The sequence below is a fragment of the Hippoglossus stenolepis genome, chromosome 21 (assembly GCF_022539355.2).
Source record: "Hippoglossus stenolepis isolate QCI-W04-F060 chromosome 21, HSTE1.2, whole genome shotgun sequence".
Taxonomy (NCBI): domain Eukaryota; kingdom Metazoa; phylum Chordata; class Actinopteri; order Pleuronectiformes; family Pleuronectidae; genus Hippoglossus; species Hippoglossus stenolepis.
The window spans coordinates 8,269,706-8,289,451 of record NC_061503.1 but is presented as its reverse complement, the minus strand read 5'-3'; the positions used below and the strand labels follow the sequence as shown (position 1 = coordinate 8,289,451).

The following is a 19,746-nucleotide window of genomic DNA, read 5'->3' as shown; positions in this document are numbered from 1 at the left end:
TAAATGTGCTCATATCCAAGCAACATCATGATGAATAAAATAATCATATGATGCTTCTTCGAAATCCCAACAGACGTAGCATAAATAGTTTTTTTATTGAACAGCTGAATGAAGATAAATAATTGCCTCCTTGCATCCAGGTGTATCAGACAGACACACACACACGCACATCAACACACATACTCATAGCACAGTGGTTACATGAATCAAGTTCTGTCAGTCTGGATATTTCTTGTTAATGTTCAGGTGTTGTCCGACTCTGACAAACTGGCTGTGACCTGTGAGATCTGAAGCTCACTGATCTGTCTCCTCAGCTTCATGATCTCCTCATCCTGCTCTTCAACCCTCCTCTGCAAACCATGGATCACCTGAAGGATAAAGGATTATTCGTGATATGGTCAGGAACTTTCAGTGCAGATTCAAGTGTGATCAAGTCTTCCTGGAGCCAACAATCAAACAAACTGCACTTTACCACACATGAATAGATACAGTAAATAATTGCTACATAAAGATAAGTAACAATTAAATGTTATTTATACTTGTTTCCATAAATCTATTAAATCTTTGTAGATTTTATATAAGTAATGCCAAAATAATTTATTCTGAATTTTTTTTACTGCATAAAAATTCAGGGGTAGTTAATTTTTAAAGCTAAAAGGCTCTGTACCATGTCTTTGGTGCAGAAGAGTTGGCTCTGTAGAAGCTGGCTGGCCGTGGGACGAACACTAGGCTCTTTACTCGTTAGCTTCATGATGTATTTCGTCAGGACGGGCCATCTCTGGCAGAAGGAGTCTGGGATTTTCCCCTCTTTCAGGTCCCCAAGGGTCCGGACCCTTTCCATCTCCGTCCCAAAGGGCTGGAATAGCTCGAGAGCCAGCACTCCAATACTGTACATGTCTGACTGGAAGACCCACAACGATACAAATTAAGTTTAGACTGTTAAGAATTTCAATTAAGTCCTGAAAATGATGAAGGTGTAACGACTAAATGATAAAGTTCAAAATGCTTTGAGTATAAAACAATGATGAAACCTGTTTTACATGAAAAATAAAGTCTGAATTATTCATAGTTAAGCTGTTATAAGAAGATAGGATAACTCCTTTATTAGTCCCACAATGGGGACATTTTCAGTATTACAGCAGCAAGAGTCAAAAAGACATCAGGAAGTAATAAGTAACATGCAATACTTTAGCGTGAGGAATATAAAAAAAAAAAAAAAGAAATGTAGAAAAATATGAATGTAATTAAATTAGTATATACAGTGTAAAGACAGTGAAAATGATATGCAGTTTGAGAATATGTACAGTTAATGGATTGCACATGAATCGTTGATATTGCACAGACAGATTATACTATTACTGTTTACCTTTGAATCATAATGGGATCCATTCAATTGTTCTGGTGCAGCATAGACAACTGTGCCAACACCACCAGTGTGCGAAGAACCTGCAAATTACACCACTCAGATGACTTATAAGCACACAGCATCATCTACTGGTTGTATGAGGTACCACGCCATGAAAATGTAACAAGGTAATAGGAACATTGTTACCGCTGAGGGGAGACGCGGTGCTTTTGTGTCCATCTGCTATTATTCTGCCACAGGCCAAACCAAAGTCCCCAATCCGAACATGGCAGTCCTGAGCATGGAGGAAAATGTTCCTCGGCTGTGGGAAAGAGAACAAATTATAAATAAAGATGTTAAGATGCAATGTCCAAGGTTTTTGCATGTGTGATCCCACGGTTTCATGCAAATATTGAGGGGGCAGACATTAACAATATGAATACAATATTACTTATCTAGAAAATTTATATTTCTCCCTCTATGGCTCTAATGGGAAGATAGATGGTACAACACTGTGATGTAGATACTCAGCAAAAAATGAGAAGTGATTCTGGAAAAACACACTTTATATTCTGCACTGCAAAATGATTGATTAGAATGCACTGTGAGCATTTACATAGTAATAATTCCCCTGCTTTACTAAAATAAAACTATTGAAGTGCCACAAACAAAGGAAAAAAATGTTGAATACTCCACAGGTGACACCCTTTGGAGTATTTAACTAGTCCCTGTAATTGGCCCCCTTGACAGGAAGGCCGTACATCTAAGTTAGACATGTAACTCTCAGACCAGAGTTGATTAAATCAGACGCAGCGAAAAACACAGAACTGAAGAAACGGAAGTAGCTGGTGAAAAAATGTACACACAGAAAAGGGAAGTAGTAGCAACTGCAAATTGAATCAACCTTCCTTTCGAGAAATTAACGCCTGCAACCACAAACTAGAATAACCCGATTCTGTTAACCACTCCCCTCCTGAAAGACTAAGCACAGACAGCAGGGAAGCTGCGATGTCTTGCTGGAGGAGCAAAGGGACCATGAAGACGAGCAGTAACATGATTAAGTTTCACAACAATGAATTCTATACGGCTATTATGGATGAAGATGTGGGACGTATTGAGGATATGTCAAAAAAGCACAGGACCAACCTTCCCATCCAGGTACAAGTCGGTGAACCTGGGAACATTTTCTGGAAGGTAAATGCAAAAACGCAGACTTTGTTTTTAAATTACTGACTCAGATAAAGTTTTGAAATATGTTTAAACTTCCCTTCACAGAAAACCTTCTCACATAGACCAAAACGCAGCAAGTTATATATCAAAATATCACGAAATCTTGTACGAACGAGCATGCATATCAGAATCAGAATCAGAATTCTTTTTATTGCCAAGTATATTTACACATACAGGAAATTGCCTTGGTGTGGTTAGGGATAAGGGTTATCATTTAATTACCCTCAAATGTCGATGCTACAATGGGATCAGATTCTGACAGTAAAAGGAAACAGTATAAAAGGGAGTTGCTCTTGTGGCGTTACACTACACTACACTACACCACTTTGTCTTGACTTGTCTTGCCCCAGGGCCTCCCCCTTCATCTGGCTGCCTCTTACAGAAGACTAAAGAGCATGCAGAACCTGCTGTCATTAGGAGCAGACCCTGACATGAGGTGTGACACAAACACACAAACACACACACACCCGGATACACCCATCAATATCTCAGTGTTGGATCAGGTGGTTTATTCATTGTGTAAGCCTATTGTTTAGTAGGATAATAAAGTAACTCAGCTAGAGTTGATGAAATAACAATAAGTACAACAATATGCATGTCACTGGCTGCTTTTATCTACTACAGTAGAAATGGACCATTTTCCTCTGCATCAGTTTCACTGTCTCAGCCTCCGTCACAGGGACCAGCTCGGTCGAACCACAGTTCACCAGGTGATAACCAGTTGGCCGCGTACCTCGACTCCTTGGACAAAACCCGATTCCAACTTCCAGAATGCTGTGATCGGCGCGCACAGAAAGGCAGAGGCCTGTCTACAGCTCCTCTGTGAGCATGGTGTGAACGTCAATGCAGAGGTGACCAGTTTTTTCTTATCTGTTGAAATCTTTTTCATGTGCTGATAACCATTAATCAATAAAGTTGGGATTAAAGTTGGGATTGGTCGATGTACCCGTCAGTCACTAACTGACCAGTCTGCCTGCACGCACCCTGCCACTGCTCTCACTGCGCATGACAGGAGTCTTCAGCCAAGGAGACATACACCGTAACCTACATAAAGTGGAACCTGCTCTTGCTAGTTTTACCAGGATTACCAATCCTAGCTTTAATCTCCTGTCAGCGACATTCCTTGCCCAACATGGACAGGGTTAAATTCAATTGTTCAAAAAGTAATTTACAGTGCTGACTAAGTGTTAAAGTGTAAATATATTTAAACATGTATTATGAAAAACCTTCTAAAAGATTGCAGTTCCTCGAAACATGATGGCTAAGGGGTGGTTTTCTTGTGCTTCCTCCTTAGGTAGAGAGGGAGAGTCAGGAGACGGCTCTCCACCTATCAGTACGCTACGCTGCTCTGTCTGCAGTCCAAACTCTCGCCAGTTATGGTGCTGAGGTCGATGCCGTGAACAGCAGCGGGATGACGCCCTTGCATATGGCCGCAGGGATCCTTCATAAGGACATTCTTGTTAACTTGATCAGACAGGGAGCAGATATCAACAGGGTGTGTGTCGTTCCTTTGTTTGTTTTTGGCAGTTGTCATTTGCGTATATTTTCACAATAAAACACAAAAGACAAACACAGTGATAGTGTTTGTCTTTTATTGTGAAAGGAAAATATTGAAAGATTAAAAATATAAACCAAATTCAGTAATGGGCTTGTTGCAGGCAACATACAGTCTAATAGTCGGCTGATTTCAACTAAGCAATTTTCTTCTGAGGTCAACTAACAAAAAAGAATAATATTTTAACTTATTAAAATATTTTATACATTTACTTAATTTAATATCTGAATACTCATCAATTTATTAAATACACTGGATTATTTTGTTTTGTTTTTAAGTGTTTATTGAGCTTTATTTTATGTTTCAATGACTGCAACTTGCCACAGAGAAATAAAGATTAAATTGTTAAACACATCTGAATCAGATGTTAATCTTGTTATGTTAATGTTTAAGAATGAAAAAAGTAGTGATGTATTCCACACAAGATAAAAAAGATAAAAATCTCTTGCTAAAACACATGCTAAAAGATTCTACAGCTTAATTAAAAGTAATGTAAATTCTTGACTGTTTTCAAGGGGGTGAAGCACACAGGAAACACAGCTTTACACCTAGCTGCTGTGGCAACGGCCATAAAGAGCGCTAAAACCCTGGATGACGATCTCAACTGCATTTCCGAGCTGCTGGAGCACGGGGCCAAGACCGACGCAGAGAACAAGGCCGGACTTACACCTTTACAGGAGGCGTGCTGCATGGGCAACGAGGAGCTGGTGGACCTGCTGCTCAGGTACGGAGCAGACATCCACAAGCTGAGCCGAGCAGGGGAGAACTGTCTGTTTCTGTTCCTGAACCACAGGACCAACGTAAACAACAGCTCCATGCTGGGGAAACTAGTCAACCTGACATCCCCGCTCACCGTCTACAACCAAAACGGTCTCCTTCCCTCAACCTTGACATTACCGTGTTTCTACAAGCAGAGAGAACAGCTACTGAAACTCATTCAGCAACCAAGAAGGCTTCAGGATATTTGTAAGAGTTATATTTATTTAAAACATGTACAAGGCAAGAAAGGGGAACTGACAAAAATGCTGCCCGAGAGGCTGTGTGACTTTGTCTTCAACTCCTGGGAGAACGTACAGGACATCTCCTTTGTGACTGATGACGGACTCGTTAAATAACAGATTGATATCACTCAAACTTGACAGCTGTGTGTCACTGCGACTTACAGGTGACTGCAAACGATGCATTAAGCTAGAAAGACAATTTAAATCTAATAACAACACATATGAACAGATGCCTGTCAATGAAAACCATGAAAGCATCTCACCTTCAGGTCTCTGTGCATGATTCCTCTGGAGTGAATATACTCCACCCCTTCAAGTATGTTCCTCAACAGGCTGAGGGTTTGCTCAGTATCCACACATCCATACGGACCTGTCATAGAAGCCATGGGTCAAAACAAGGACATTAAACAAGTGAGACCTTCACAGAACGACTGAGGTCACTACTCCAGCAGGACTCATGTCTAATTCATATTTGCCCGTTACTTCTCTCATAGGAAGAAATGTCATTAATGGAGCCATTTGTTAATATACCGTGAGGATTTTTTCTTGTGCATTTTATAAACTTTTTCTCGAGGACAAATCTACAAAAGGTTTAACCAGCTTATTACAGTGCGGATTTTACCAGCTGCTAGTCAAAGCATTTGCTTGACCACTATCATTATTTGATTTCATATTGATGACATGTTAATGGATAGTTTTTGCACGTGTGTTCTTTGGGAATATAGACAGGAGAGCCGTTGAATCAGAAGTGATCAATTGAGTTAAACTGTTGAGATTTGCTCCAATAGGGGCAGGTTCCCCCATTTTACGACTGTGTATTACTGCTTTTCGCTAAGCAATATTTAATTGTGTGCTTTTAAATAAATAAAATCTGTATTGGAACAATATATTACAGTGTAATGCATAATGTCTTATACACTTACATTTGGAGGTTTGTTCTTCTTTGGGCTTTTCATTTCTCTCAGAGATCCAGTCCTTCAATGAGCGCTCACAAAGCTGCATCTGGATGTAGAGCATCAGGTGGAACTGCACCTGCAGATAAAGAGGAACTGTAACAGAGAACTTACCCTTTTAGGTGTATATTTCACTTTATCACTTGCTCTGTATTTTAAAAACTGCTTTCAGACATGCACTGAACTCTGGACAATCTCCTTAAATTTTCTGAAGGGGCTGTTTATGAAAACGCAAATGTCCGAGTCTGTTGCTCCTGCCAGACTTCGAGTAAGAACTCCGAATGAGACCATGTGAGAACACAGCAGGAGAGTAACCGGAGGATTCACAGCGAGTGAGCGGGCATGTTGATGAGGTTTCTAACATATCGATTGTAATAAAAGATATCCTGTTCAGTTTAATTTAAGAGCCAAATCATGACATAATAAGGCCGATACCTTAAGTTTGTAGAGAAAACAGTTCCCATACAGATGACGAGATGCGAGAGCTTTTGGTGAAACGGGCCAACGCTGGTGTCGGTGTGCTGTAAACAATAATGTGTTCTCCTCAGTGGAATTAATACATAATGTCCAGACCCCATTGTGTGGCTATTCTCCAGAGTTCATGTCTGAAAACTGCTAAAGAAACATATGTGTTGTAAAAAATATGTTTATCTCTCATGTAATTGGTCTAATGCCTGAGTGACAAGCTCCTACCTCTGTAGAAGTTGGGAATCCGTTAGTCCACTGTTCGTCGATGCAGGACTTGTCGTTCAGCTCGATCCTACCAGACTCCTCCTCTAACAGTTCGGAGCTGTCCCAACCCATGGCTGGACATTTGGAGCTCTTTATGGGACCTTTTTGCCCCAGAAACACACAGGGGACGTAGTTCTCCGGGATGCGGTGCATCGTCTGGGGACACACCACCTGGCCCTTCTCTTGGGCTGGAACTAGAGCTTTGACAGACGGGGTCTCACTCGGTGACACTCGGTCACAGGCAGCTGCATCTGTTGATGCTTGAGTGAGGCTTCGAAAAACTATAGACAAGCTTTCATCAGAACTGCAAAAAAGAGTTTCAAGTTATTGAGCACAATTAAAAAGTCATCAGCAAGATTTATAAGATTTGTTGGTGATAATGTTTACACTGATCTTACTTGTCCTCTTGTTCAGGTGAATCCAGTTCAGGCAGGAGAGACTCTGTAACAAAGACAGTTCACACAAAGTTTGACTGGTGCACTGATTCTCAACCTGGGGGTTGTGAGATATATATATATATATGATATGAGAGAATTTCTGGGGCAGTCACAAGATCATTTTGGGGGGTTGTGTGCACCAGCCTGATCATACTGATGGGTGGCGACTCGAGGTTAAGAACCACTGGTCTAATCGATGATACAGTCTTATCATTCACCAGTATGTCGTTAAACGTCAGCCACAAACACACGTTGCAGGGCAGCACTTAAATACTCACGTGGTGCAAGCTGAACATGTTCCATCCATGCAGTGTGATAGCCCACAACATTTACATGCTGCAAGCTGGACAAAACTTTGACCTCCCTGAGGACCTACAGTCAAGAAGAAAACAAACATTTAAATTTGTTATAATGGGTGTGTTACATCTCTGCTGCTGCTGATGAAATACTGACCACCCACCTTCATACAGTCATCTTTTGAGACTTTTTTGATGAGAATTTTCTTCACAGCATAAAATTGTCCATCAAGTTTGTTCATAACCTGCAAGATCATCAAGATAACATGAGTGTGAACTCATGTCTTATAGGGGAGATGGACCGGAGGAACCGTGTGGATTAGAACAAAGTAAATACCTTAAAAACGTTTCCATATGATCCTTTCCCAAGCCTAAAGAGTTGTTCGAACTCACTGAGATACCGCGACGTCTGTGCTTGAAAAAGTCCCTCCTTAAGTCTGCGGGAGGGCAAACAAAACATCTTACATAACACTTAACTAAAAACAAACTAAAAACAGTTGTTGGAGGCAACTCAACATTCGAATGACACCAAGTGCACCTTACCTTACAGGAAGATTATACGTGTTTGTGCCAAGACCCTGTAAAAAAGAAGAAACACACTATGTTCACATTGGAAAACAAACACAGAGCAGAGCACGACAGAGTAAAATATGCAATATATTAATTTCATTAGAAAAGGACTATCAGCTTATTAAACTGTGAGCCGAGTTTGCTGCTTTGATCAGTGCTTTAAAAACCTCACTTTAGATCAAAACATACTGGCAGCTGTTTGAGACATGTCCGGTTACCTGCGGGTACATTGAGGAGGTGGCAGCGTTGAGCAGCTCAGTGAAGGCCCGGTTGTGCTGCAGTCTGATCGTGCTGAACTCATCACTTATGGCCAGAGGTGAGAGGAGTTTCAAGGCTGCTAAATGCTGGCCAATGACTGTCAGAGGGACGACAGAATTTTTTTGTGAATGAATTTGCAATGGAGCGCAACAGTGACGGCCCACTTTAAGAGCACACTTTCATTTTCTAGATTGACGTTTCAGAAAATCCCTATAAGGCCTACCAGCTGAGGCCATTCAGAGATGGATCATGACAATAAAACATTTGATTTGGTGCAAAAAATATATTGGAAAACAGAAAAGCAGGTAAAGGTACAAGGCCGTGTATATAATTATTGTTAGTGTGAAGGAACAATGCATTCCATTAACCATTGCGAATGATCCCTTTCCAATGACTTTCAGTGCTTCTTCTTGAATTTAACCTTGTTAATTTAACCCTGAACGATCTGATCACCAACAAGGTCTTTGCAGTTGTGGTAAACATTTCCATGGTAACAGCGAGCACCAACAATGGCTACTACACTTGAGAATTGTAGGTAGGGTCGTACTACTCCTCAACATCATGAATAAAACATATTTTTCTGAAAACACAGTTAATATCATACAGATTTGTGGCTTATTCAGGAGCATAGAGCATCATTTGACAGTCTCGTAGTTTGTGGCAAGTCTGCACTGGATGGTTACAATATTATGGCTGATAATCAAAATCTCTACTCAGAAAATGAATGGGATTTTTTACGTCCGGAACCACACTGTCGATCTTTATCAACAAACACTCATCTAAAAACACTTCAAACAGTCTGGTATAGGGTCTAAACATGTATTCATTTTTTTAACTGTCATTTCCAGTGTTATTGCTCTGTGATTACCTTTGAACAGCCTATTTGAGCGTGTTGGATTCCTCTCGTAGATGAAGCACAGCTGCTCCAGAAGAGAGCCCAGGAGAAGGTGGTTGGGGATCGCAGAGGTAAACTCTTGGATGGACGGGTAATGTCTTTCTGCCATTAACACCTCATGGTTATTATCTGTGTCAGAAGCTGAGTATTGAAAATGAGGAGGAGAAGGAAGCAGTTGAGAATTATTATTTTTTAAATTCACAGTTTTGACATGATTCTTTGTTCAGTTTCTCTTTTGCATAATTGTTACTAATAAAACACCCCCTCAATAGACCCAAACTGAATATTTTAGCACAAAAAAAGGATTTAGATTATATGTTATTTTGTTCAAATTTCAATCAAATCAAATATTCATACATACAGAATTGCAGCTGTCTTACCTTCTTCAATAACTTTTGCAATCATTTCAACAATCCCTTTTTCTCGTAGGTCCATTTTTCGGTATAAAACCCTTTTGGTGCAATATTCGAGACTCAGAGCCGTACTAATGAATAATCCTATTCACCTTCAAGGCCCAAAATGAGCTCATCTGGATGAAACATAAGGGGGTGTGCACAGTGTTAATGCTTATCTGCCTGGTCCAGCGGACACCAGCCTCCTCCACCTACCTTACTCTGTAAACACACGACCCAGCTAAGACACTTGGTCACTGTGACAGGACACGTTTTCATGTCAGTGTCATCATACTGCAGGATGTGTGGAGTAGCAAGTCTTGGCTTGTTTTAGAGTTAACCTTTTATTCTGATGCTGTTACTGGACCCATGCAAACGTATCTGTCAACTGCAAGTAGGTTTAAGGGTAAAGGGGTATTCCACCGATTTTACATGTGAAGGTCAATTTGAAGGTCAATCAAGGTCACTTGTCAGTACTACTCAAACTATGAAAACAGGCTGCATCAAGTCTTGTGGAGGCACTGGACGGAGCTCTCTAAAGACTGAGAAAATAACTCTAAAATGTAAGTGTTATCCTGAACTTTACTTCCATTAGACTTCCTCTTCCCCCAAAAGAGGAAGAGAAAGTCTTATGAAAGCCATTTTTCAGTGTCAATTTGGGAAATGATCCACCCATTTTGAAACACGACTCATATTTGGAACAAACTAAAATGGCAATCAGTAGAGTGCCTACTTCTGCCAAGGCCCAACAGTCCCCTTCAAATACATGCCTGTTTTTTTTACCATCAAGTTCCATGAAGTATTTCTTGAGAAATTCCCAAAAATGCCGTAAAAAATATCCTATTTGGCAATATTAAAGAAAAATAATTCCTGTTATGGAACATTTTAATGGAGATTATTCCTACAATGTCCAATCAATGTTCATCGGAGGGGGCTTTAAACATGAATAGTTTGCAGCTTGTGTAAAACAAAGAAACAGAGGCTTATGTAGAATGGATGACTGCCCCCGAGCTCAAGGAGAGGCTAAAAGATATGTGCATGGAAATGCATTTGTTCACCCTGAAGTTTAATAATAAAAAGTAAAAAGTAGTAAAACAGGGATACACTCAAGTGGAAACGCAGTAGTACAAACATTGCTGTGTAAGAAGATCTGAGCTCAGTTTCAAAACAACTTCAGGTTTACCCGGACAAGCTGAGCGATCATTGTCTCTGTTGTTTTCAGAATATAACAAACTGAGGAGCATTTTTGGCAAAACTCCACAAACCAAAGTTGAGTCTGATGAGTTAAAGGTTCAGTGTGTAGAATTTAGTGGTGCAGCTGAATCCCCCCCCCCACCTCCCCCTCCCCTTCCAACCATGACAGAGAGCATGTGGTCGCTGCAGTTGTCATAACATCTCAAAGGGTGTTTAGTTTGCAAAAAACATGGCGGCCTCCGTAGAGAGGACCCGCTCCCAATGTAAATACAAAGTAGGTAAAGAAAACAACAATTGGTACACTTTAGATGAAACACACTAATAAAAACATTACCAAGATTATTTGGGTCCTTTGAGTGTAGGAGATGCTGGTTTATCAGGATGAAAACACATAAATCAAAGTGTAATAAGAGTTATTTGATGGTAAGTAGCTGGAGTGATGCTGGGATGAGCCCATAACTGTTTACATGACGTATTATTGCGTAACGAGGGCCTTGTGCCAGTTCATGCTGGTCAAAGTGTTCTTCTGGTCTAACAGGGGGATGTCTGTCAACCACATGCAGCGACTTTACAGCAGAAGAACAACAACAGCTGCTTACTGTCGAACTGGACTTCTTCTTCTTCGTCCTCTTCTCTCGCCCAACTCTCCATGCTAACGTTAGCTTTAGCTTCATGTCTCCCGGCGGCTCTCAGCTGGAATCGGACTAAGATGTTGCTGCCGCTGCTGAAACTCTCCTCCGAGCGCAGCGCGCCGGTGTTGGGTGTCGAGCTGAACATGTCTGGACGCGAATCGCGATGGTTTGACAGCACAAAAATAAAAAAAAGATAGTTACGAAACAAACGCTGCCCAGCTCACAACAACTACCCCATAACTGCAGTATGAAAACCAAATAGATAGAAGTTGGCTTCTCAAACGTTTAGTAAACCATCAGAAAAGCTAAAGTCCCTCATATGTCAGAGCCATGCCGAGGACTGCCATGATTAACAGCCCGGGGAGGGTCCACAAATAACCGATGGTGACTTAATATTCCAATATAATGGAACATGTTGCATTTTATAATTACAGCGTGAAATCAACATTCATACACTGTGTTGTGTTTTATCAGAAACACAAATCTGCAGCTTAAAGTGGGTGAGAACGAAGCTGCAGCAAACTAGTTATTCGTTTTTGTAAAATGTGAGAGGTTTGCACACGGGTCCTAACATCTCAACAGGTCAAAGCGGTGCGTTCACGTGCTCATCGGGAAGATCCCCAGCTCGGGAGTTGTGAAGTCGTGTTTATGTGCTTTCATAATGTGTAGGAAAAAAGAAACGTGGAAAAACAAAATTTGTTGTATTTTTGTGTTTAGGGTGTTTAAGCAACACGTTGATATCTATTTCCAATGTTTGCATGATAATAAAGGGTAACAATGGCGCTGTTCCGACTTGATGTGGAGTTCACGTGAATTTCCTGATTTGGTCACTCATTTTACCGATTAGTCTAATAGTACATGAATGCACCCAAGGCTGATGATGAAGTGTTACAAAGTTTGCGGCCACACTTTCGATACATTTGTTATTAATTCATGTAGAGCGATATCATTATTATTACGTTACCATCGCTCATATATTTAAGTTTGATCTTTTAAGCACCATCCATTTATTTTAAATATATTTGAAATTTTTACATTTGATGGTGAAATCTGCTGCTCGTAAAAACTGCTCTCGAACACTCACGTATTTACAACACAACGGTGTCGTGAAGCAGCTCTTCCCTCCAACACTGAAAACAGACATTGTTTACACTTGTGTGGACGGGCACGTGTTAATGTTGGTCTGTTAACGTGTCAGCGAAAGTCACATGTGAACAAATGAATGAATTCCTCCTCATCAAGCCTCCCGGACTCTGAAGATGTCTGATACTTGGTAAGTTTGCTACTATTCATCCAGTTTGCCTGCAATTAGACGTCAAACCCTTATTACATTTCAGGCTTCAGGCGTCATATAGATTTTCTTAAACACCTTCATCACATAAACTGCCAATCTGACGCTTTTTAGAGGCGGATCCTCTCTTCAAACCTACTTCCTGCAAACCCTTGCATCTCTGTACTGACTCTATGAGACCTCCATGCTTTCTAACCAGGACCCCGACCCTCCCACAATCCTCATTAACTCTCCACAGGTCAGACGATGCAGAGTTTGAGGGGCTGGTAACATTAGACCCTGACAGATGTGGATTTTTGGGGGCCGATGGATACCGAGATAAAGTGGGCGATCCACCATACTGAACATATTATATCCTGTCAGATCTATTAAACCCATTCAATTTACAAATGGAGATAAAATGCTGTCTGGAATGTGGGACTAAAAACAAACTTTGGTGTGCACTGGAAAACTGTCAGGAGTAGAGCCCCACTGATTTTTGGGGGGGCGATACTGATACCGATATTAGGGAGTTAAAAAACTTTGATACCAATATATCTGCCTTTTATACTATGCGTATATGACAAAATATGTTTGGCAATGATTCCAGAGATATTGTTATCAAACCTATATGACAATATAATGTTTATAGTTATTGTCTGTTTCTCTGCAGCTCTGAACCTGCAGGAGCCATCAAGGCTATTGACAAGCACTCAGTGCATCAGATCTGCTCAGGACAGGTGGTGCTGACTTTGGCCACTGCCGTCAAAGAGCTGGTGGAAAACAGCATTGATGCAGGAGCCACAAACATTGGTAAGAAAATATATACTCTGTTCTTTTTCCTCCCACAGGGGACTACAATTATCTGTCTTTAAAATAGAAAAAGCAGAAACTGATACTGGGGTTTTCTGTCAGATGAGGTTATGATAGAACACAGAGCATTAGAGAGTTAGTGAGAACCCTATCAAAGTAATTGTTTTACTTTTGTCAAGATGATACGGTGCTGTACATATCTACATCAGAACGTTTCCAGTATCATGTTTCAGCTTTTCAGAGCAAATCAAAAATACTAAATCCATTGAAAAGATATGGTTCTGATCACTCAACAAGGTTGTTAGTGTGCTGTGAGAGGATTTATCCACATTTAAAATTGTGATCGCTTGCAATTGCTGCGTTTCACGCGTTTCACATTGCTGCATGTTCCAGATGTGAAGCTGAAGGAGTGCGGTGCTGAACAAGTTGAAGTGTCAGACAATGGCAAAGGTGTGGAGGAGGCCAACTTTGAAGCACTGAGTAAGTGTCAGCTTTGTATGTTCACTCCGTTGGATGAGTCCTGCCTGTTCTTTTTGGCGAAACCTCCTCTGTCTCCACAGCACTGAAGCATCACACGTCAAAGCTCAAGGATTTCTCCGATCTCATCCACGTGGAGACGTTTGGCTTCAGGGGTGAAGCGCTCAGCTCTCTGTGTGCTCTGAGGTAAAACACTTCAACGGACACGTCCATTCAGCACATAAACTCAAACCACTCGCCACCTCAGTAGCCTCCAACTCCTGTTCCCCTAGTGACCTGAGTGTGGTGACGTGCCACGAGTCCAACCAGGTGGGGACCAAGCTGGTGTTTGACCACAAAGGCCACACGGTGCAGCAGACACCCCATCCCCGTCAGCAAGGCACCACAGTCAGCCTGCAGCAGCTCTTCTACACCCTGCCTGTTCGACACAAAGAGTTCCAACGCAATATAAAGAAGGTCAGTCATTAAAGGACCATTCAGATGATGTGATCATGGGAGCCTTTCACAGACATTTTTGTGAGTGCAATCCATGCTTTCAAATACAATATAACAAGTATATCAATATAAATGCTCAGAGTGATTGCTCATCCTTTTAGACTTTGCATTTTTATACCATAAATGAAACACTGGGGTGTAAGACATTCAAGGGGCAAACACATATAAAAACCATCCAAATTCTCTCAGTACATAGTATAACCTGTATTATACCTAAAGGCATTTCATAATGTTTTATTATTTAGTCTTTTGGATTTATCGATTTTTAAATGATTGCATATGTCCTTCATATTTGATCCTAAAGTTTCCGTTGCTTTGTATTTTCAGGAGTACGTCAAAATGATCCATGTCCTGCAGTCGTACTGCATCATCTCCATAGGAGTGCGCATCACCTGCTCCAACCAAAATGAGAAGGGAAAACGCAGCACGGTGCTGAGCACCAGCGGAAGCCACAGCATGAGAGACAACATAGGAGCCATATATGGACCAAAACAGGTTGGAATGTTGGTTTTACATTTGTCTTGATCATAATGTTTAACTTCTGTGGAAGGAATACCATGTTTTTACCAAACTGATCACACTGATATGTGAGTAAAACTGGTTTGCTTGTTGTTAATATATTGCAGAGTAATGGGATTTCTGGAATCCCCCATAGAAACTCAAATTGATTGGAAATTTTCTATTTTCCATTTTCTATGGTTGTGTGTCCTGCAGCTCCAGAGTCTCCTACCTTTTCAACAACTTTCACCTACAGAAAATATTATTGAAGAATATGGACTGACAGATGCTGATCTTCCCAAACAGCTTTTCACGTAAGTAGCCCTATTGCATGGAAGTCCTGTGTCCCTCTCTCTGGTTCAAAAAACTAAAGCCACAAAATGTGCAGAACATTCAGGCGAGGGGGGGGACGCCTGGGTAGAGCATGCAGGAGGCAGAACATGACGTATACATTTAGCTGCAGAAATTAGGTGTTTACATCTTCGTCTGCGTCTTTAACGTGGATGGAACCTTTTTGTTTCAATGAAAATCTGTGTTTTGGCAGCATCACAGGGTTTGTGTCACGCGGGGATCATGGCGTCGGGAGAAGCGCCACAGACAGACAGTTCTTTTTCATTAACAACCGACCATGTGATCCCCTCAAGGTAATTCCAGTGCAGTGGGTTTACTGGGAAATTTAAAGGTGATGATTCCCTTATTTCAGCCTAAACTGTGGATGTCCTTCAACTTGCAGGTGACCAAAGTTGTGAATGAAGTGTATCACATGTATAACAGACATCAGTATCCATTTGTGGCCTTGAACATAGCCGTCGCCTCAGGTAAGAGAATTTAATTATATCAAAATTCTATTTTTGAAATGCACAGTTGGTGTTTTGTACAACCTGAGTTTTGTTATTTCAGATTGTGTGGATGTGAACGTCACCCCAGACAAACGACAGATTCTACTTCAGGAGGAGAAGCTGTTGCTGGCTATTCTAAAGACCTCTCTCATCAGCATGTATGAGGCTGGAGTCAATAAGATCAGTCTGAACTATATGCACATGCCCAGAACCAGTAAGAACACTGCATTACAGTAAAAGTAAAATCATTTGAGGGATAATTCTCTGTCGACTTTTCCACCACAGTGCTTTTATTTTGAAATATTTGTCTGTCAATGATCTGCAGATGCAACATCGGATTTATGTCCAGTGGTCCAATCTAACGAGAACGTGCCACAACCTGCAGAATCCATGGAACCAGCAATTCAGAGCCCAAAGTCTTCCTTGAACCTGGCCAGCCTGAAAGCTGCGTTTTCAAGTCATCACAGCTCCAGTTCTGGGAGCAAATTAAACACGTCAAAAGCAGCCAGCGGCCGCCCAGCACAGACAACTCTGCAGTCTTTTTTAAACCGTTCTGTAAAACCTTCTGCTTCCAGCCCAAGTGTGAAATCTCCTTTGAAACTTGCTAAAGATCTCGCTGAATGCTCCCCAGTGGGAAAATCGGCACTAGATGGATTCAGATACAGACAGATATCGTGTGGGGACGCAGACCACGACCAAGACAGTGCTGTGTCCACTACAGCAGCTCCAGACAGTCGGTGTTCTGGCCTGGAGGTCAGTTCTCCTGAACCGGCGATTGACAGGCCCAGAGTAAAACTGGAAGAATTAGAAGAAACACCAAACAATAGTCCGACTGTTCCTGAAGCCCCAGCGTTACAAACTGAGCCGTGCGCTTTGGAAGAGGACGGTGCTGTGAGCCCGGATGCCAAGAGGGCCAGGAAAGAGAATGCAGAAGTCAAACCCAACACATTCTCATACTGTTCTCTGGGATCATCTTCCACCACAGTGGATGCTCCAGGCTGCGCACAGAGGAGGACGGTGCCTCTGCAGTTCTCTCTACAAGAGCTTGTAGGGAAGGTAAAGAGGATACAGGAGCGGCAGAAGCAAAACGTGGCTGAGGAGCTACGCTACAGACGCTTCCGGGCCAAGATCAACCCTGGAGAAAACCAAAGTGCAGAGGACGAGCTGAGCAAGGAGATCAGGTAGAATTCTTCTTCTTCTGTACTATGACTATACTTCTACACTGTTCTTTACCCAACACTAAACCATCTGCACTCTCATATCGACAGTAAGGACATGTTCAAAGAGATGGAGATCATCGGTCAGTTTAACCTGGGCTTCATTATCACCAAACTGAACTCGGACATCTTCATGATTGACCAACACGCCACAGATGAGAAGTACAACTTTGAGATGCTGCAGCAGCACACGGTGCTCCAAGGACAGAAACTCATCGCGTAAGGATCTATTAGTGTTGGTTGTTTACACTATTCTTCAAGAAGTACGATTTTAGCCGGTCAGTGATTGATTTGTGTTTTTTCCTTGATGTTTGCAGACCTCAGAAACTTCACCTCACTGCGGTCAGCGAGAACGTGCTCTTGGAGAACATTGAGATTTTCAGAAAGAACGGCTTTGAGTTTCTGGTTGAGGAGGACGGTATTAACGTTTTCTTCTGATATCACAGATTAAACATTTTGATTTGGTCTCATACTTGACGTCCAATTTTTGATAATTACGTCCAAACATTGTTTTTCATTGTGACTGCAGCTCAGGTGATGGAGAGGGTGAAGCTGCTGTCTCTACCCACCAGTAAGAACTGGACGTTCGGTCCAGCCGACATCGAGGAGCTGGTCTTCATGTTGAGCGACAGCCCAGGAGTCATGTGTCGGCCATCTAGAGTCAGACAGATGTTTGCCTCCAGAGCGTGTCGCAAATCTGTGAGTTTACACAGATAATTAACAGACAGTGTTTATGATTAAAATGTGTGATCCTGATTTGATCGGCAGTTCTATAATATTGTTAGTTGGAATGAAAAAGTCCACATGCACTCCTCAAGGAACCAAACTGGAAAACAAATGGCTGTGTGGCAGATCAAATAAAGAGAAGAATAGATTGTTTAATTGTACATAATGGATTGTTTTTTATGTCTGTGTTCAGATCATGATCGGCACTGCTCTGAGTGTCAGCGAGATGAAGAAGCTGGTGGTTCACATGGGGGAAATCGAGCATCCGTGGAACTGTCCTCACGGCAGACCCACCATGAGACACCTCATCAACCTGGACATCATCTCACTAGACTGACCAGAATGACGAGGGAGGAACAGACTGAACGTTTAGCTGTCATTTCACTCCAGTTTATCCCCGTTCAACATCCCCCTCACCGACGCACTGAAAACCTGAGTCCAAACTATAGATATTGTAAATTAGTTTTATTCAAATGCTTTGTATTCGCAGTGTTTTTGTATATATTATGTGTATTTTACATCACAAAAATAATTGTTTTTTATTTGCGGAGAAATAAACAGCATGTATTCTTGGTGTTGCCTCGTTCTGTTAATTGATGCAAATGTCCTCTCTTACACTTTTTTATTGGGTTCACATATTATCATATATCTAGGTGTGTGTGTGTGTGTGTGTGTGTGTGATATATATGTATATATATATATATCTATCTACTGATCCCCCCCACCACCACATCACACGGTAATTATTGGCATTTTCTTAAGTACATTGAATATTAAACAGATTTGAGAGTGCATCGGCCTACGAGCCGGTTGTAACAATGACAAGTAGCCCTGGACTGTAATGTATTTCATGAGTCGATATATTGTATGTTTTGGATTCTGTCTTTGATTATAAAAAACGACAAATATGTATATCATACGACTCTTTTTGGCTGAGTGACGTTGCCGTAGTTGTGAGCGTCCTCGCCGTTGCCATGGAGATCATCCTAGCTTGTAAGTGAGATACAGTTCACGGAGGAAAACGGAGCGACAACAAGCTCAAATCGTGGCAGCGGCAGCTCGTAGTGGCACTTCCAGTGGCCACAGAAACTGCCACTGATTTGTAAAGGCAGTTGCCATAATAGTCATTGGGGGGGGGGGGACACCTCCAATGACTATATTTCTGTAATTGTTTAAAAAAATAATACAATCAAATATTTAACATTGTGGGCCCTAATGTGTTGACTGTCTTATGCCTTAAGTCTAATGTATACATGTTAATTTGAAGACATTTATGTATATTTTATATAATTTTATATACTTATGTAATTGTATTTAAAAAAAATATAAAAAATATAATATAAAGTTATATGAAATACACATAAACATGTTTGTATTACCAAGCACACATTAGACCTCCAATACAGTATTAACCATTGTTTTAAATAACAAAATACATAACAATGAATCTTGTGTGTTAATAATGATGTTCACTTCATGACTACGGCCTCGGTTGAGCAGTGGCATCTCTGTGCACCATTGCTATCATGGAGTTATTCACCATTTTATGTAGAATTCAAGGCAAGGATAAAAATGTACATTCCTCCAGTTTACTCAGGCACAGTATCAGTCAGACTGGAACTGATACTGGGAATACAGTCTTTGAGTTCTAACCCATCGATACACACCAATATCATGCATATGAATCTGATAGATGTGGAGCTTTTGTTGATTCATTTTGAGTCCAACCCCCCCAGAGCTAACAAACTATCTAATAAACTTTCATAAACCAGTATATATCTCTTTGAATAAATCACAAACAGCTGGCGGCCGTGATGTCACGTGACATCAGAGGCAGAAGCCTTTAAACAGTGTGACATCAGAGGCAGCTGCCTTTACATATCAGTGGCAGCTTCTGTTGACACCGGAAGTGCCTGTGCGA

The 19,746-nt window shown here is 41.3% G+C and overlaps 3 protein-coding genes across 6 annotated transcripts; 2 read left to right on the top strand and 1 right to left on the bottom strand.

The window, feature by feature from the left end:
• Nucleotides 1-76: 76 nt before the first annotated feature.
• eif2ak1 (eukaryotic translation initiation factor 2-alpha kinase 1) lies at nt 77-11,874 on the bottom strand. 2 transcript variants are annotated; one of them, XM_035146772.2, is made up of 15 exons: nt 11,458-11,874; nt 9,246-9,413; nt 8,338-8,474; nt 8,093-8,127; nt 7,887-7,986; nt 7,714-7,794; nt 7,532-7,625; nt 7,215-7,257; nt 6,778-7,120; nt 6,055-6,163; nt 5,395-5,501; nt 1,553-1,667; nt 1,367-1,446; nt 668-901; nt 77-368 (listed from the first exon to the last, which is right to left on the bottom strand). In XM_035146772.2, exons 1-15 carry the CDS (start codon nt 11,633-11,635, stop codon nt 243-245), a joined length of 1,950 nt encoding a protein of 649 aa, XP_035002663.2. In that variant the 5' UTR covers nt 11,636-11,874; the 3' UTR covers nt 77-242. The 2 variants fall into 2 exon arrangements, with proteins under 2 accessions (XP_035002663.2, XP_035002664.2); XM_035146773.2 differs by lacking the exon at nt 11,458-11,874 and adding an exon at nt 9,653-9,916.
• Nucleotides 2,029-6,018, top strand: LOC118101103 (ankyrin repeat domain-containing protein 61). 3 transcript variants are annotated; one of them, XM_035146775.2, is made up of 5 exons: nt 2,029-2,539; nt 2,958-3,011; nt 3,255-3,426; nt 3,870-4,070; nt 4,646-6,018. In XM_035146775.2, the coding sequence occupies exons 1-5, from the start codon at nt 2,418-2,420 to the stop codon at nt 5,243-5,245; spliced, it is 1,149 nt and encodes a 382-aa protein (XP_035002666.2). In that variant the 5' UTR covers nt 2,029-2,417; the 3' UTR covers nt 5,246-6,018. The 3 variants fall into 3 exon arrangements, with proteins under 3 accessions (XP_035002666.2, XP_035002667.2, XP_035002665.2); XM_035146774.2 differs by having other exon boundaries at nt 2,033-2,539; nt 2,926-3,011; XM_035146776.2 differs by lacking the exon at nt 2,958-3,011 and having other exon boundaries at nt 2,030-2,539.
• Nucleotides 11,875-12,562: 688 nt separating the features above from the next.
• On the top strand, nt 12,563-18,397 carry pms2 (PMS1 homolog 2, mismatch repair system component). The gene is made up of 15 exons (XM_035146769.2): nt 12,563-12,763; nt 13,434-13,573; nt 13,967-14,053; nt 14,134-14,236; nt 14,323-14,506; nt 14,873-15,040; nt 15,260-15,357; nt 15,588-15,687; nt 15,777-15,861; nt 15,944-16,096; nt 16,208-17,063; nt 17,151-17,318; nt 17,417-17,517; nt 17,629-17,798; nt 18,019-18,397. The coding sequence occupies exons 1-15, from the start codon at nt 12,750-12,752 to the stop codon at nt 18,160-18,162; spliced, it is 2,571 nt and encodes an 856-aa protein (XP_035002660.2). The 5' UTR covers nt 12,563-12,749; the 3' UTR covers nt 18,163-18,397.
• Nucleotides 18,398-19,746: the final 1,349 nt, after the last annotated feature.

Excerpts from the sequence above, each read along its gene's own strand:
- LOC118101103 (XM_035146774.2), top strand. The coding sequence starts at position 2,354 with ATGTCTTGCTGGAGGAGCAAAGGGACCATGAAGACGAGCAGTAACATG. Across the intron at positions 2,540-2,925 it reads CTGGGAACATTTTCTGGAAG|GGCCTCCCCCTTCATCTGGC; the intron begins GTAAATGCAAAA and ends GTCTTGCCCCAG. Across the intron at positions 3,012-3,254 it reads GGAGCAGACCCTGACATGAG|GGACCAGCTCGGTCGAACCA; the intron begins GTGTGACACAAA and ends CCTCCGTCACAG.
- eif2ak1 (XM_035146772.2), bottom strand. The coding sequence starts at position 11,635 with ATGTTCAGCTCGACACCCAACACCGGCGCGCTGCGCTCGGAGGAGAGT. Across the intron at positions 8,128-8,337 it reads CCTCCTCAATGTACCCGCAG|GGTCTTGGCACAAACACGTA; the intron begins GTAACCGGACAT and ends TCTTTTTTACAG. Across the intron at positions 7,626-7,713 it reads CAAAAGATGACTGTATGAAG|GTCCTCAGGGAGGTCAAAGT; the intron begins GTGGGTGGTCAG and ends TCTTGACTGTAG.
- pms2 (XM_035146769.2), top strand. Across the intron at positions 15,862-15,943 it reads GAACATAGCCGTCGCCTCAG|ATTGTGTGGATGTGAACGTC; the intron begins GTAAGAGAATTT and ends TTGTTATTTCAG. Across the intron at positions 17,799-18,018 it reads CCAGAGCGTGTCGCAAATCT|ATCATGATCGGCACTGCTCT; the intron begins GTGAGTTTACAC and ends GTCTGTGTTCAG.